The sequence below is a fragment of the Cucurbita pepo genome, chromosome 2 (assembly GCF_057944985.1).
Source record: "Cucurbita pepo subsp. pepo isolate OVF chromosome 2, ASM5794498v1, whole genome shotgun sequence".
Lineage (NCBI taxonomy): Eukaryota > Viridiplantae > Streptophyta > Magnoliopsida > Cucurbitales > Cucurbitaceae > Cucurbita > Cucurbita pepo.
This window is the reverse complement of record NC_141799.1, coordinates 15,445,668-15,462,781: the sequence shown is the minus strand read 5'-3', so window position 1 is coordinate 15,462,781 and position 17,114 is coordinate 15,445,668. Positions and strand designations below refer to the sequence as shown.

Here is a 17,114-nt window from a genome sequence, read left to right as displayed (position 1 = left end):
AAATGGATAGTTTTAGTTGACCAAATTAATTAGTCAACCCCAACTTGGTAATTAAAAAAAATGTCAACCTTCAAAATATTTGAAATTGAATCCGTCGTTGGTTATCAACCAAAAGTGAATTAATAAGAAGACTCAATTGGTCATAATTTCTAATTTTATTACACAAAGAAAATTAAATTTGAGAGAATTAGAGAAATACAGATATATTTTTTTTTAATGTTCTAAAAAAAATGTGAGGGCAATAAATAAAAAAACCCTAAATGGACCCCACAAAAACATTAATTACAATTTAAATTCAACGATGAAGCAGAGGTTTTGCTTGACTTTGAAGCCCCAACTAGCTCAACCAGCAGAAGCAGCGCCCACCAAATCAGAACCTCACCATGAGTTTTCCTTCAAATTGTCATTGCCAGCTTGTTTTATCCTATTTCTCTCTCTTTCCATCGACTTTCCTCTCTCTTTCTCTCCGACCCACCTCTATATATTCTCTCCTTTCTCTCTTTTGCCTCTTGGAATTGCTTTTGCACTGTGAAATAACTTCTGGGTATCCCTCAAACAGAGGAAAAATCGAACCTTTTCTTGTTTTTTGACTTGGGTTTTTGGTGTTTCTTCCTTGCCTATGGCTTCTTCTTATTCCTCTTGGTTGGATTCTGTTGACACTTCTCTGGATCTCAATCTTCATCCTTTAAGATTCACCGGCGAAGCTCCGGTGACGGTGAGTGAGACAGCCTCAAGCTCTGTACTTGTTTATACTCAAATGGGTTTTTTGTTTTCTGAATTGGGTTTCTTTTTGTTTTTGCAGAAGGAGAGGAATTATTTGGATCATGAGAAGGTTTCTGTCAAAGAAGAGGTATTGATTTCAGTTTCTTGGTAGAGATTTTGGGTTTCTTTTTTAATGCTGTTTTTGGGATGATTTTGATGATGGGTTTGTTGTTTTTGATCTCAGACTGGTGCTTTAATGGAGGAACTGAAGAGAGTGAGTGCAGAGAACAAGAAATTAACTGAAATGTTGACTGTTGTGTGTGAAAATTACAACACTTTGAGAGGTCATCTGGTGGATCAAATGAACAAAAATGGAGAAAAGGAAGTTTTTTGTTCGAAGAAGAGGAAATCTGAGAGTAGTAACAATAATAATATGGTTGGAATTAATGGGAATTCTGAGAGTAGTTCAACTGATGAAGAATCATACAAGAAGCCAAAACAGGAAACCATTAACAAATCTTCTAAAACCACTCGAGTTCAAGTCAAAATTGGTGCTTCTGATTCAAATTTGGTGAGTTTTTACACAGAAAAAGTACCCAATTTTGTAATGGAAGATGGGATTCTTGTATGAAACTTACCTGTTGGATTTTGCAGGTTGTTAAAGATGGATATCAATGGCGGAAATACGGCCAGAAGGTCACTAGAGATAATCCTTGTCCTCGAGCTTATTTTAAGTGTTCTTTTGCTCCGACCTGCCCTGTCAAAAAGAAGGTAAATTTTTGAATTCAAAGCATTGTTCGAACTTGAAGGATTTCTTGGCTGATTGGAATGAATTTGCAGGTTCAGAGAAGTGTAGAGGATCAGTCGATTCTGGTAGCTACGTACGAAGGTGAACACAACCATCCACAATCTTCTCTGCTGGAAGCCACCTCCGGCACTGCTGCTGCTCGCTGCGTCGGCCTAACTCCAGCGGCGCCGACAACTCCCCTCGACTCGAGAAAGCCCAAATCACCCTCTGAAGCTAAAACCACCTCCAGCCCAAGATTTCAGTCGCCGGAAATGCAACAATTTCTTGTTGAACAGATGGCGTCTTCATTGACGAAGGACCCCAATTTCACGGCGGCGCTGGCGGCGGCGATTTCGGGGAAGATTTTCCCACATTAGTTAGTTAAGAAAGTGGGACTATTTTCTTTGAGATTAATCTGTAAATACACATTGAAAGAAGAGAAGATTTGACAGATTTTAGGAGATGGGGAAGATCGTTTTGAGATTTTTGAAAAAAAAAAACCTTAGAAAAAAAGTACAATAACTCGATGTTGAGTCAGAAAGATAAGGGAAAAATGATAAGGGAAAAATGACTAGTAAAGTCACTTTCTTATCCAAAAAGGAACGAGATTCAAATTGGGTAATTGGTTCACGGTTTTGGGGTGTTCGAGACGTTCTTGTTTCCAACTGTATTGACGAAATTATTGAAGCAATTGAATGATTTTGATAGGAATGAATTTTAAAAGTTTAGAAAAAAAAATTAAAATAAAATTTAATAATATTCTGAAATTAACAACAAAAAATGGTCAAAAGAGGGCAACACCAATAAATGACCTTAAAAGCACCTAAACCTAGCATCCTAACAGGCAAGACAAGCATCCAACATAGTCAACAAAAGCAACAAATCTAGCCACAATGTTTGAAAAGGTAACCATTCAACCAACCATATCTTGCGCTTAAATCTTGTCACCCTTGTGTCTTGAATCACATAAAAAACTTTTAAAGAAAAGTCTCGTGATCGAACATCAAATGTTTCAAAACGAAGATTTTCATTTCGGATTCTATAAAGCGAAGAACAGGGTCCACAAAGTCCTCTTGTAGCACGAAACGTTGTCAAGAGTTAAGTTCCTGCTTGCTTTTAAACTACAAAAACAAAGCTGTTGAAGTAAATCACAAAGAAAGTAGACTAATTTTCTAGATTTCCAGTTTCCAAAAGAAGAACTGGCATCATAATGAAGAGGAATCCACAAAGTTGGTGGAAAAATTCTTATTCCTAGTAGTTCTAAGAAAGTATTGGCAAAATCATAAAGTTGAGGATATCATCTATAACTCAACCCGGGATTTCATTCAAAACTTCAAGAGGTTTGATTTGGGGGATGTTATTAACGGATGCTTGAAGCAGCCTCCACAGACCACGTGTTGATCCAATGTTTGGCTGTTCCAAGATTAGTCTCTCACAAATTTAATTTTGAGGCTTTGCTCGAGTTGTGAGATCTTCCTTGGATTCAACTTGCATCATAAAGACGTATCCCATTGTCCAGAGCAGAATATATTGCAAGGGTACCCAAGAAAGACAAGCAAGAAGGCTCAAAATGCTTCCCACGTACTGAGGATCTTTTATATATCCAAATGGAAACTCTGTTACCCACGGAATATTCTTCCCAAATCGTACTCCATAGTAAACACCTGCTTCACCGAGTAACTGGTAGACCCTGTTGCATGGCAGAAGATAAAGAAAATATTACTCAACTTTACAAGCCACAGCTGTCGATATAGATTTTAGCCAATCAAGTCTGCAAAACTGCAGCAACATTGTAAAAATAAACCACCAGCAGTGCCTGGAATAGTGAAGTTACATAACAGTTATGAATGTCCTAAACCTTCAATCTTGATTTGCACTAGTGCTTTAGTTCCTTCCCTTTGAATGGAAACTCAGGCAGCTGATTTTGATGCTTAGTCTATTCTTGGATGGGGAGTCCATGTAACAGCTCAAGTCCACAGCTAACGGCAGATATTGTCCTTTTTGGGCTTTTCCTTCAGGATTTCCCCTCAAGGTTTTAAAACGTGTCTGTCAGGGAGAAATTTCCACACCCTTATAAGGAATGCTTCTTTCACCTCTCCAACCAATATGGGATCTCACCGTCCAAGTTTCTTGAAGTGCTCGGGTACTGTAATTTTTCATTTGGATCTAGTTTGATTTTTACCTATCATCTTGTTTTCGAATTTGCAAACATGAGCATAAGAAATGAACATTCAAGTAAGCCTAGTTATGTGTACTTTATGATATCCCAATAATAGTAAATGGTGGCGTATTTTGTGAAGACTAACAACCAAACGAGACAATTGTACTGGGAAAATGGTCTCTATAAAGCTTGTTTGACTATTCCAAGCATCACTTTTCTATTTCTGAAATCAACAAAAAAGGATCTGAGAGGAAATAAAGTTCGACACCATCAAATTGAACATTCTTTAACGATTCCTCAGGTACTTAATCCTTACCAGCCACCTATTAATGTGTGACGTTGTTAACCATTATGATAAAGCCTCTTAAGTTGCAATCAATTTCGTCTTTAAGGTACACAGAATCCTAGGCATGGAAATAGTTTTTCAGCTACAGAGTTTGAATCGCTGAGATGCTCACTTCGATGCAACAAGCTCCACAGGTTTTCACTTTTTACAATTGCACTATGTAATTGATAGGGGCAAATCTTGATATTCTAGATTGTAAACCCGTCCGCCTCAGTTCTTTCTTTTTTTTTTTTTTTTTTTTAATTGGAAACAGGTCTTCATTAACACCACAAGAAATACACTAGGTGCTTGACTCATCAACTTAAATGAAACTAGTGGAGGATTAAAAGTTAGCTCCAATTAGAATTAATAAAGAATATAGGTATACATACAAACACACACACACACATAAAGTTACAAAAATATTTTAATAGGCAACTTTATAGAACGAATATAAAGTGAAAAGCATTCCAAGTTTCTTCACTTTCAATATCAACATCCTTGAAAAGTCGGTAATTTCCCAGATAATCCCTAAATAGCATTTTCAGAAAGGACTAACTTTTTGTACGATCTCAAGAGTTGTTCAAGGCCAAAGGGAAAACATTCTTAGGGAAACACAAAACCAAGTTGCATTCTTGAAAGAGGGATAGCAAGGACGAGATCATTGGTACTTGGAAGCACAATGTAGCAATCCTATTGTGGAAAGAGGATACCCCGAACAATGCATCCAACATAAATAGGCTGTAGGATGCATCTATTGTCCTTCCACAGATTGCCCAATAAGGAATTTCGGCATCAATAGGATGTGACCAGTAGTTTGAGATGTTTTCTGATTTCATTGGAAGTGTGGGAAAGAGGAAGGCCTTCCAGAATAAAGAATGCGAGCAAAATCTTGACCTTCATGTTTCTTTATGGCTTTACTATACTAAATAATTTTGTAATCATCTTTTGACAAAGAATTTCGTAATTGTCTTAATCTTTTGTCTGTAATCATTCAAATCTCTAGGTCAAGCTGGTCTCTCTCCCATCAAGTGCTTCACTCTCTAATAATTTCTTTTGGTGCATTACAACCAATTCTTATCCAAAAAAGGTAGATAACCTTTTCATATGTACATCCAAGGAATGGTTAATTGGAGTATTGAAGTCATTGATCTGATCCACAGTCGCTAGACTCAAAATAGGTACTGAATTAGAGTTTCACTTCTCCCTGATGAAGAAACAAAATTACAATGAATTCGAGATACCTTTAGAATCTTCATTTAAAATTGTAAAGACACTTTTACTTCAAATGCTTTTACTTTCTACACACTGCTCAAAAGACATCCCAAATTCACAATTTCAGAATGCTAATCATCATCTCCAAAACCAATAGGCATTAAATTCAATCTTAACAACCACATTCTCTCGAGATTTAACGTCTTATATCACTTTCATACTACTTAGTAAACAAAAACCACTAATAAATTGTTACTTCTACCTCCAGATCGCAAATAACATCAGAGAGAAAGGAAGAGAGAGAGATAGAGACCTGAAGTTCAAGAATTGTCCGAAGGCCATGAGAGGCCAGAAGTAGAGAGGCGGCGGCCACGAGAAGGAGGAGACATGGAGGATGGAGAGGAACTGAAGCAGCTTGAGGAAAACCGATACCTGAGCCATCAATTTGGAAGGCTCGCACCATTTTCCGCACAAGTTCACCCACAATTGTGGCCGTGTCCATAACACGTAATAGTATGGAAATGGCAACAAAACTCCAATTACAGCCAAAACGTCCATTTCGATAGCTTTACCGCCGGATTCGCCACTTTCTCAGGAAGAAGAAGATCCAGAAATCAGAACAGTCCTTATGACCGATAGACGCTGGAACAAATATGGGCTATAGGCCCTAATGGGCCGTTGTTATTGGGCTATAATATGGGCCCAAAGTTTGGGCCCAAAAAGGTTGGACTTTTTTAGTGGACCCAATTCTAAATTTTCTACCATAATTTTAAATGACCAATTTTTATAGGATTATTATTTCAGCTATTTTTTTATTTTTATTTGTAAATATTATTTTAAAGCTAAAATATATTTTTTATTTGGAGGCTTCAACTTGGTTTATATTTGGTCATTCAATTTTTATTTACATTTTATTTCATTATCTTTAAAAAAATTTTATTATTACTATTTTTTATAATCTTAAGTTAATCAATGCATTAAAAATGTTTTAATTAAGGTTATAAATAGAATTTTATTTAAAAAAATTAGGCAAACAAAAGGTTAAAAAAAAAAAGAAAAAAAAAAAAAAAAGAAAAAGACTCAACAGTGGCGCACAGCTGTGGCTTTTGGCAGTCGACACCTAAAACTACTTTAATTAATTAATTATATAACTTTATTTAATTTAATATTAAGAAATAAATAAAAATTTCCAAAGCATCATTTTTTTTTCTCTCTAAACACTATGATTTGCAAACTTTAAGGAGGCTTTAATTACGTGACACATGGTCCTCCACACATTATCGTGCTAATATTTTTATTTATTTTTTTATTCTTTTTATCAACCATATCTATTTTTTTTCTAGAACTAAATCAATGTTTTAATTTTAAATTAAATTTGGTCAATTTTTTTTTTTTTATAAAAAATATAGGATAAAAGATAAAATTAGCTTTATGTTATTTTAATATTTTTTTTTATAATTAAAATAAGAGAAATCTATCATTTTTACCACAATATAATTTTTTAAAAGTTATGTTGTGATAATTTAAGGTTTATTTGATAATGATTAATTTTAGGTAATTAAAATATGTTTAGATGAAGTAATTAATCCAAGTGAAAGGCGTGAGGGTGGGACCTACGTGGGTGTAAGTGGTGTGTTTTAATAATGAATCTAATCCACTATTTTAGCAATGGATCTAATCCATTTATTCAATTTGGGAGTTCAGATTAAATTTCTTTCCGTAAGGAGATTCCAAGTTAGGTAATTAATGACTAATTTAAATGATTAATTCAATGTCTACTTTACTCCTATTTACTTATTTTTATGAGCCCAACAAGTATTCATAATCAAACTATCAACTAAACCAGTTTCTTAATCGAGGATGTTTCGTTGCTCGAGACTTAAACCAATGCTATTGTAAACTATATACTGTAAAGATAAGAGCATATAAGATTCTACGTTGGTTGGAGAGGGGAACGAAACACTCCTTATAAGGGTGTAGGTATCTTTCCCTAATAGATGGATTTTAAAATCGTGAGGCTGACGATGATACGTAACGGACCAAAGCGAACAATATCTGTTAGCAATGGGTCTGAGTTGTTACAAATAGTATAAGAGCCAGACATCGGACGATGTGCCAGTGATAACGTTGGGTACCCAAGGGGGGTGGATTTCGAGATCCCATATCGGTTTGAGAGGGAAACGAAACACCTCTTACACCTCTTATAAGGGTGTAGAAACCTCTCCCTAATATATGTGTTTTAAAACCGTGAGCCGGACGGCGATACGTAACGGGTCAAAACGAATAATATTTGCTAGCAGTGAGCTTGGACTGTTATAAATAGTATCAGAGGCCAGACACTGGACAGTGTGCCAGTGAGAATGATGGGCCCCCAAGGGAGTGGATTTCGAGATCTCACATCGGTTGGAGAGGGAAACGAAACACCCTTTACAAGGGTGTAGAAACCTCTCCCTAATAGATATGTTTTAAAACTGTGAGCCTGAAGGTGATACATAACGGGTCAAAGCGAACAATATTTGCTTGCAGTGGGCTTGGGCTGTTACAAATGGTATAAGAGCCAGACACCGGACGGTGTGCCAGCGAGAACGCTCGACCCCCAAGGGGGGTGGATATCGAGATCCCACATCGATTGGAGAGGGAGACGAAACACTCCTTACAAGGGTGTAGAAACTTCTCCCTAACAAATGTGTTTTAGAAACGTGAGCCTGACAACAATACATAACGAATCAAAGTGAACAATATCTACTAACAGTGGGTTGAGCTGTTACAAATGGTATCAAAGCTAAACATCAAACGATGTGCCAGCAAGAACGCTGGGCCCCCAAGAGAAGTGGAATTTGAGATCCCACATTAGTTGGAGAGGGGAACAAAACACTCCTTACAAGGATCTAGAAACCTCTCCCTAACAAATATGTTTTAAAACCGTAAGCCTGACAACAATACGTAACAGGTCAAAACGAACAATATCTGCTCACAGTGGGCTTGAGCTGTTATAAATGGTATAAGAGCTAGACATCAAACGGTATGCCAGCGAGAACGCTGGACCCCCAAGAGATGTAGATTTTGAGACCCACATCAGTTGGAGAGGGGAACAAAACACTCCTTACAAGGGTCTAGAAACCTCTCCTTAACAAACATGTTTTAAAACCGTAAGCCTAACAACGATACATAACAAGTCAAAACAGACAATATCTACTTAGGTTGTTACACTGCAAATAACGCTTTCAATTCGTACAAATCGTCGTATCTACAATTCCAAAAACAAAAATAGAAAGACATCCCAAAACTTTTCTAGACAAGCCCCATTAAACTTTTCTCTGTCCCCTCGCGCCCTCGCCCCCTCCAAAACATTTTTAGCTTCTATCACACAATTGAACCTCGAAGAAAGAAGAATATATACCGTAGCTAGTCAACATTGTTCTTCAAAAAATATAAATTTAAGACTCGGAATATATTACACGTCATCCTAATAAAAAAAACGTAAGCCAAAGAATAATAACAGCCCAACAAAGAAAATCCCCATAGTACAAGATTATATTATAAAAACCAGCTGCATAATATATGATGTCACACTTACATTAATCAATGATTAATTAAATTTGTTTGAACATTATAAGATTCAACCATATGGGTTTTGATGGATAGCCAATCAGAATGTTTGATTATTTAAAATTATTGAAAATAAGGAAAGCAATAGAACGTTCGAGGAAATCTGAAAAGCTTAAACAAATAAAGAAAGGCATAAAAAAATATCTTAGAGAATAAGTTAATATAAAATTGGGGAAATAATTCATGTTTTTCTATTTTGTCACCTTTATGCAGAGAATAATGAGAATATAAAATAAGAAAAATAAAATATGGAAAGCATTTTATGGAGATATTCATAAACAGATACAGCCAATGGAGTTCTCTTTTAATAAAATAATGTAAGTCTATAATGTTGGTGACGGCTCTACATTTGATTGATTATTATATTATTCTTTTTGTTTGAGTTTTATATTCTTTAATCAATATACCTAATGAAAACCATATCGACTCTAGCTAATTTAGGCTTTTCAAAAAAAAAAAAAAGTAAGAAAAAAAAAGTAAAAACGCTAGCTAGCTAGGAGGAATTCTCGTTAGTGGGAACGTTGTAGATTTATCGATTTAAATACTTAACGAGATTAGTGATGATTATAAAGTTGAGGAATGGGAAAAGAGTAGCTATGAAATCGTTAGTGTAGATTGAAATTCTCATTCTCGTTGCATTCACTTTCTATAAAAAATAATAAGGCCAAAGAGAGATTCGAAAGAGTATAGTTTTTTTCCCGACCCATATTCCTTTATGTGATCAACATAATCTTTAGGGTATGGTTAGTATATCAAGATACGCTAAATTATGGTGTTGAAGGTGAGTATAGGTAGGATGTTTGTGGACTCTATTTACTTAATCTACTTTTAGTTGATGTGAAATTTCCTGTCTGTCGTATCTTGATATGTTTATGAATTTGATTAGGTTCTAGAGGCAATAACTTTGCACTCTTGTTTTCTCGAATGATTCTAGATAAGTAAATCAATATATATTTACGATCTTTTCCATCTGTAATTGATGTGAAGCTTTATTCATATTCTAACGTCTTAAAGATCGTAACTTGATTTGACTGCACAACCTATATGAGATCCCACATTAGTTGGGGAGAAGAACGAAACATTCTTTGTAAAGGTGTGGAAACCTCTCCCTAACAGACATGTTTTAAAAACCTTGAGGGAAGCCCGAAAGGAAAAACCCAAAGAGGACAATATACGCTAGCGGTGGGCTTAGGCTGTTACAAATGATATCAAAGGCAAATACCGGGCGATGTGCCAGCGAGGAGGCTGACCCCGAAAGGAAATGGACACGAGGCGGTGTGCCAACGAGGAGGCTGACCCCAAAAGGAAATGGACATGAGGCGGTGTGCCAGCAAGGACGCTGGGCCCCGAAAGGAAGTGGATTGGGGGATCCCACATCAGTTGGAGATGGGAATGAGTACCAGCGAGGATGTTGGACCCCAAAAGGGGTGGATTGTGAAATCCCACATTCGCTGGGGAGGAGAACAAAACATTTTTTACAAGGGTGTGGAAACCTCTCCCTAGCAGACACGTTTTTAAAACTTCGAGAGGAAGCCTGAAAGGAAAAGTTCAAAAAAGACAATATCTACTAGCGGTGGGCTTGGTCTGTTACAACCGGGGTTCAGATAATGCCAACTTATTCATTTTTATCCCAGTGTCCACTTCTCCCAAATTTGCTATCAGAGTTCTAGTATTAACCATGTTTATGTTTATGTTTTTGAGCATTAATCTTCCAACACAGACTCAATTTGAACAGACCTATCTAAATTTTTTCGAAAAGTTGTAAAAGCATACCTGGTTTTTCTGAGCCAACTTTATGGATATTGCTGAGTTCTCGTTATCTGCAAATGACATGAGAACTTGTCATCTAGAGAAGATAAATTTTCCTAAAAAAAGTTAAGAGAAAGAGAGAGAGAGAGAGGGTTATGCCAAAACGATGATGAAGGTCACAAGGCAACCACATGGCTCACCAGTCTGCTCCAAACATTTTCTTAAGGCATGCTCTTCTCTTTTGCCATCTCCACCAATAATTGGCCAAAGGAAGCCATATAATATATGGGAAGCACTGTCAATTATCTACAAAGAAAGAAGCACGCATGTCATGATCCCAAGAGCATTCACACCCTCCTAAGCTACTCAAACTTCAGTAATAATTTAGTCTTTTAATGTTGTTTATATAACTTGAGTTCATGAAGTTGGTGCTATGTTTATACACCTAAGTTTATGAATCTCAAACCACAACTCAAAATTTCAACACCAATTTTGCAAGCTACACGGACTCAGGCTTGTTCAAATCATGATCTAAACATTCCCTAAGAATTTAAAGGGTGCTTTTGTGGTATAGAACAAGATAACTTCATTCAAGGACAAGTATTCCAGTATAAAAAAGCTGTTAGTATTTACCATGTCATGACCCAACATGACATTATTTCATACATGGAACATATCGGTTAGTATTTCCCTTATGGGCTACCCCTCAAGGTTTTAAAATGCATCTGTTAGGGAGTGGTTTCCACACCCTTATAAAGAATGGTTCATTCTCCTCTCCAACTGATGTGGGATCTCACAATCCACCCTTTGGGGGGCCAGCGTCCTCGCTGGCACACCGTTTGGTGCCTGGCTCTGATACCATTTGTAACAGCTCAAGGCTACCACTAACATATATGTCTTCTTTGGGCTTTCCCTTCTAAGCTTCTACTCAAGGTTTTAAAACACGTATACTAGAGAGAGGTTTCCACACCCTTATAAGGAATTCTTCGTTCTCCTCTTCAACCGAGGTGGGATCTCACAATATTACAGATTCTGTATTTAATATTTTATAATGGCCCACTCTAGACAATTTGAATGTATCCCAATTCACTTCTCTCACCAATCGTCCTTTTCAATCCTGTTTCTTCTGTGGTTCAAATTCAGAAACGTGACAATAGCTTTGACATCATTTGCACTTGTACAAAGAAGAACCTTAAGAACTGACCACTTCAATAGCACCAGGACGCATCTTATTAACATGGTTATGTTTGAACCAAAATCAAAGTGCACCTGGACCAGTTTGCGATGAGCTGATTATTAGAAGAGCTAAAAATATTATAGCTTTTGATCATGATTGGCATCACCATCAGCATCACTATCACCATCATGAAGGTTTCATCATAGCCACCAGTGACTTTAAAATATAAATGCGAGAGACTTTTTCAAGTATCTTTCTTTTTTCTAACCTTATATTCTAGTTGAATATAAAGGTGCTCTGCTTATGAGTAGCTAATGAAACAATAATTGAAGAAATAACTAAATCCACCTAGTCATTAGAAAAACATTATTAATCAATCCATCTTAAAGCTATGATTAATAGACACAAGTGGGAAAACGTGGATTAAGGTGAGGCATAACAAAAGTTGATACCCACACAATTAGAGCTTCTAAAATGGTGTATAAATATGGGGAGATAGTGGGTTTGAACCTCCCAACACAATCCTAAGAGGGTTTTTCAGTAGAGGTTTCCTCTGTCAAAACTATGGTGATGAAGATAGCTGATGAATATAGGCCACAAGTTGTGTCAAACACAGAGGAAAATAGAAATTTGGTTGTGAGAGAATTTTGTGAAGAGAGAGATAAGGTGTCAGTGGAGAAGATGGAGAGGCAGTGTGATGTTGGACAGAAAGGGAAGCCTTCTATTTTCACTGATCTTCTGGGTGATCCTATTTGCCGCATTCGCCACTTCCCTTTGCACGTCATGCTGGTAAATACAATATACATATGCCATCAACTAGTGAAAATGATGCACTTTCTTGTATATGTTTAAAAATGGTACGTTTTGATTATATAAATGCATATGGGAAGGTTTCCTTTAGGATACTTAGTTTCTCATCATGTGTTTTTTTGGGAATTGTGTGACAGGTTGCAGAGTATGGCGAAGCGAGAGATATCATTGGAGTTATAAGAGGATGTATCAAACATGTGACAACAGGTCATTCTCATCATGTCCTTAAGCTGGCTTATATTTTGGGCTTAAGGGTCTCTACTAATCACAGGTTTCTCTCTCTCTCTAATATACTTCCTTCATCTTAACATAAGAGTTCAATCTCTCTACTAGAGCTGTCTCTTTCATCATTTCAGCTAAGAAGTTTATCTCGTCTAAACGTGTTCATAGAGCTTGTAATTTGAGAACAATTTTCTAAGAATGGAACTTAAAAATGTATTTGAAGGTCATAAAAATTTAGAAATGGGTTTGATCCCTTCAACAGAAAAGCACGGGAAGCACTGTGTTCCCACAACACAAGGTGGAGAAACAAAAGTGAGAGAAATAAATAAATAAAATATGGATCAGGTTCCACCATAAAGTAAAGCAAATGTCTCGGTATCTAGGAAAAGTAAGAGCCAAAGCTTTTTATGTGGCCAACCATTTGGCTTGCAATTGGACACTTGTATAGAGGGAACTAGCTTACCATTCAATTAAATATAAGACACCATGTTTGTTCTCTTTGTTCCTTCTTAATACAAATAAATATTCCTTCAACTTTAAGCACACTTTGGTCCACAAGAATTTGCTTAATCCTGACAGCTTTGGTCCACAAGAATCTACCTTCTTTTTCCCTCTCTCTCTCTCTCTCTAGATATTTCTCATATCATTCTACCTGCTCTAGTCAAAGAAGAAAAGTTACAGCAATACCCAGAACTTCTAAGCATTTATTAAACGCTCATGCTATGCAGGAGGCTCGGAGTTGGCATGAAACTAGTTAAGCATCTAGAGGAGTGGTGCAAACAAAAGGGTGCGGACTATGCATATATAGCAACAGACTGCGCCAACCAGCCTTGTATCAACTTGTTTACACAAAAGTTCTCATACACAAAATTCAGATCTCCCACAGTGCTGGTTCAGCCTGTCCACGCTCACTACAAGCCAATCGGCTCGGGGATCGCCATTGTCCGTATTCCTCCACATGTCACTGCTAAAGTTTATCGCCTTCTCTTTGCAAATGCGGAGTTCTTCCCCAAAGATATCGATGCCATCTTGTCCAATAAGCTTAACTTGGGCACTTTCATGGCGGTTCCCAAGAAGCTGCTCCCTAAATGGGACCCTGAAACAGGGATCCTCCCTCAGAGTTTTGCAATCTTGAGTGTGTGGAACACTAAAGAAGTTTTCAAGTTGCAGGTGAAGGGAGTGTCTAAGCTAACTTATGCATGTTGCATGGGGAGTAGATTGTTGGATTCATGGCTACCATGGCTGAGATTACCTTCATTTCCAGATGTATTTAGTCAATTTGGAGTGTACTTCTTGTACGGACTATCCATGAGAGGAACTAATGGGTCACGTCTCATGAAATCTCTGTGCACATTCGTGCATAACATGGCCAAGGACGATGTGGGATGTGGGGCGGTGGTGGCAGAGGTAAGCCAACAGGATCCTGTGAGAGTGGCCATCCCCCATTGGAAGAGACTTTCATGGAATGAAGATTTATGGTGCATCAAGAAGCTGGCAGATTTGCAGGAGGGTGAGTGTGAAAGATCTGAAATGTCTGATTGGATCAAATCTCCACCGTCTTCAGCAGGGATCTTTGTTGACCCTCGAGACATCTAAGTATCTTCCTTTCTTCCTTTCTTTTCATTCTTCTCTCCCTCTTCAGTACAGAAAATGACAAAAATCTGCTGTGCACTGTCTTAAAGTACAAAAGGAATGTTCATAAATCTCTAGCATAGTCTCTTTCTCTTTTTTTAAATACTCTTCAGTCAATGACAACTGACAGAAGCTAAGCTAGCTTACACTTTTTAAGTCACATTCCAATCATTGATCTTGAACAAGTTCTTGAAGTCAACTGATAGCTAATCCAACAAGTGGGGGGGAAATTGCAAAGTATCATTGGAATTCTGGCTTGCTAAGCTAGCTTACACTTTTTAAGTCACATTCCAAACAACCCCTTGGCTTGTTCGGCTGTTTGAGGAACATAGTGTTTTAGCCGCTAAGGATGACTATGATTCTGCAAGGCGTTACAACGGTAGACGTGAGACAAAGACAATGCATTTATGTCTAAATTGTGATATTTCAAGATGAACTTGAATTGGGTGTTTCAATTAAAAACAAACCGTGTCTTCAGAAAAGTTGTATTCACCTTGAATGGTTGTATGACTATAGATGTGTGTGGCCTTTTATCATTTTGACCCTATAAGTTCAAAAATATCGTTCTAAACAACATTTTCTGTTTACATGCACTAAAAAATTTTCATGCACTTGTTAGGAATAACGACTCTCACAATGGTATGATATTGTCCACCTTGAGCATAAGCTCTCGTGGCTTTGCTTTGGGCTTCTCCAAAAGGCCTTAGGAGATGTAGTCCTTACTTATAAACTCACGATCATTCCCTAAATTAGCCAACGTGGAACTCCCTCCCAACAATCCCAACAATCCTCAACAGCACCTACCATCCATTACATTATTTTACCCTCTTTCAGTCTTCTTCTGCCCTTTATTTCTTAAGATTCCCCCTTTATTGAGAAATGAGAGAAAAGTATACAAATACTGTGAGCTAGAATTTTTATATATAAGATATCGATCAAGAAAAATAAATTATATAAGACCCTAGTGACCTGTTTGAGAGCCAAATTTTAAGCATGCACTCTTTTATAGGATTAGATCATTGTTGATAAACCTATAGCTTAGAGTTTTAAATACACTAACAAAGGGTAAACAATATGCTAATGAAGTAAATCAATAAACAAAGATACTGCATGCTAGCTTGTACAAGTGATGCACTTTTTGAAAACTGATACATGATATTAGGTAAGCTTACTGGAACCCTAATGTAAGGTACATAGCATTGGTGAAGGGCATTTCTTGTCAGTTACATTCTACTACCAAATAAACAATGAATTTATTTGTAGGGACCTAGATAAGTCACCTTTAATTTGGGCTCACCCTATAGACTTAAAGTCCCTTTGCATCTTTGTGGATGACCTCTAATGAACTGGGGCAATACAGTATCAATGAGACTAGAGGCTACAAGTACATAGGAGCATCCTTTGACAAAAGAATCACCGTAAACTGATCATTAAATGACTTATTGAAAACAAAACAAAGTTATACGACCAATATACTGTGAGATCCCACTCAGAGGAGAACAAAGCATTCTTTATAAGGGTATGAAAACCTCTTCTTAGCAGACGCGTTTTAAAAACCTTGAGGGAAAGTCCGAAAAGGAAAGCCTAAAAAGGACAATATCTGCTAGCGGTGGATTTAGGCTGTTACATATACTTCTAATGAAATCTACATCGTAGTGTCCCACCTTTTTGGTTGAGTCAGCCACCTACACAATTCTCTAGTAACATGACCAGTTTAATCCATTGAATAGATAGGAGATGGGAAATTCTTAAGCTTTTTAATCTCTATTATTTACAAATATATATACTTCATTACAGTGGCAAATAAACAGAAGTTGTAGAGTCAAGATGTGGTTATTCAATTTTAATTTCCTAAAGTTAAAGTTATTCTGTCTTTTCTGTACTACTATAAACTATATGCTTAAAAAATAGAAGAAAAAAAAAAGGAACTGTTCTTTCTTTTTTCCAGATATCACAAGGTGACCACAAAGGCTTGGGAACAAGGTCAAGAGAAATGAACTTATATGACCATGACGATGCTGCCCTCTTTTGTCATCCCCAAGCTTTCTAGCTTCTAGACTTCCCATTAAACAAATCCATAGGCCCTTGAAAACATGTTGTGCCTTCAACCAAACCTACACCTATTTGTTTGTTCAAATAAAGCTAGAAAGAATGTCTTCCAAGTTCAAATTAGCAAATGCTTCTCCTATAAAATAATAACAATGTTAATAAATAAATGCTTGCGGAGGGGAAAAAAGAAGCAATTCACGTATCACTCAAGTTAAATCAACCATTAGACCCAAGTACTTAAAAGATTTTGGGTTATGGTACATTATTTATTGAAAGTATACACAATAAACATATAATGGCTCCATGTAAAGTTCGAATAAAATGTAACTTAACTAATTAAAAAACAACAACCATGAAATTTCAACTTGGATAACACATTATGAGACGCCATCTTAATCGGGTAGTTTGTGGAAAGTCTTATTCAAAAGGGAAACACACTCGTATAAATATTTTAATGTGGACACACCCTCTTTAATTGTTATCGCAGATTCGCAATTTGTCACCAAGTAGTGAAGCAATATTTAAAAAGCACTAATTTATTAAGGTACTTGCAGTAGAATCGATAACCCTTTACACTTCTAATAGCCCCCACCAAGCACAATTTGAAAAGTGGTTCAAGACACACTAAGCTGGTTAACTGAACCAAAACAGGGGGAATTGGCAAGTGGCAATCATC

The 17,114-nt window shown here is 36.8% G+C and overlaps 3 protein-coding genes across 6 annotated transcripts; 2 read left to right on the top strand and 1 right to left on the bottom strand.

Moving 5' to 3' along the window:
* The first annotated feature begins 400 nt into the window (after window positions 1-400).
* Window positions 401-2,204, top strand: LOC111787887 (putative WRKY transcription factor 40). Of its 2 annotated transcripts, XM_023667982.2 has the most exons (5): window positions 401-715; window positions 803-850; window positions 947-1,273; window positions 1,357-1,473; window positions 1,543-2,204. In XM_023667982.2, exons 1-5 carry the CDS (start codon window positions 620-622, stop codon window positions 1,864-1,866), a joined length of 912 nt encoding a protein of 303 aa, XP_023523750.2. In that variant the 5' UTR covers window positions 401-619; the 3' UTR covers window positions 1,867-2,204. The 2 variants fall into 2 exon arrangements, with proteins under 2 accessions (XP_023523750.2, XP_023523748.2); XM_023667980.2 differs by having other exon boundaries at window positions 401-850.
* Window positions 2,205-2,497: 293 nt separating this feature from the next.
* PLMT (phospholipid N-methyltransferase) lies at window positions 2,498-5,815 on the bottom strand. The gene is made up of 2 exons (XM_023667983.2): window positions 5,504-5,815; window positions 2,498-3,179 (listed from the first exon to the last, which is right to left on the bottom strand). The coding sequence occupies exons 1-2, from the start codon at window positions 5,746-5,748 to the stop codon at window positions 2,930-2,932; spliced, it is 495 nt and encodes a 164-aa protein (XP_023523751.1). The 5' UTR covers window positions 5,749-5,815; the 3' UTR covers window positions 2,498-2,929.
* A 3,956-nt stretch (window positions 5,816-9,771) lies between these two features.
* On the top strand, window positions 9,772-14,965 carry LOC111788505 (putative N-acetyltransferase HLS1). 3 transcript variants are annotated; one of them, XM_087121093.1, is made up of 3 exons: window positions 9,772-12,565; window positions 12,673-12,806; window positions 13,486-14,965. In XM_087121093.1, the coding sequence occupies exons 1-3, from the start codon at window positions 12,290-12,292 to the stop codon at window positions 14,351-14,353; spliced, it is 1,278 nt and encodes a 425-aa protein (XP_086977219.1). In that variant the 5' UTR covers window positions 9,772-12,289; the 3' UTR covers window positions 14,354-14,965. The 3 variants fall into 3 exon arrangements, with proteins under 3 accessions (XP_086977219.1, XP_086977217.1, XP_086977218.1); XM_087121091.1 differs by having other exon boundaries at window positions 9,773-12,514; XM_087121092.1 differs by having other exon boundaries at window positions 12,382-12,582.
* Window positions 14,966-17,114: the final 2,149 nt, after the last annotated feature.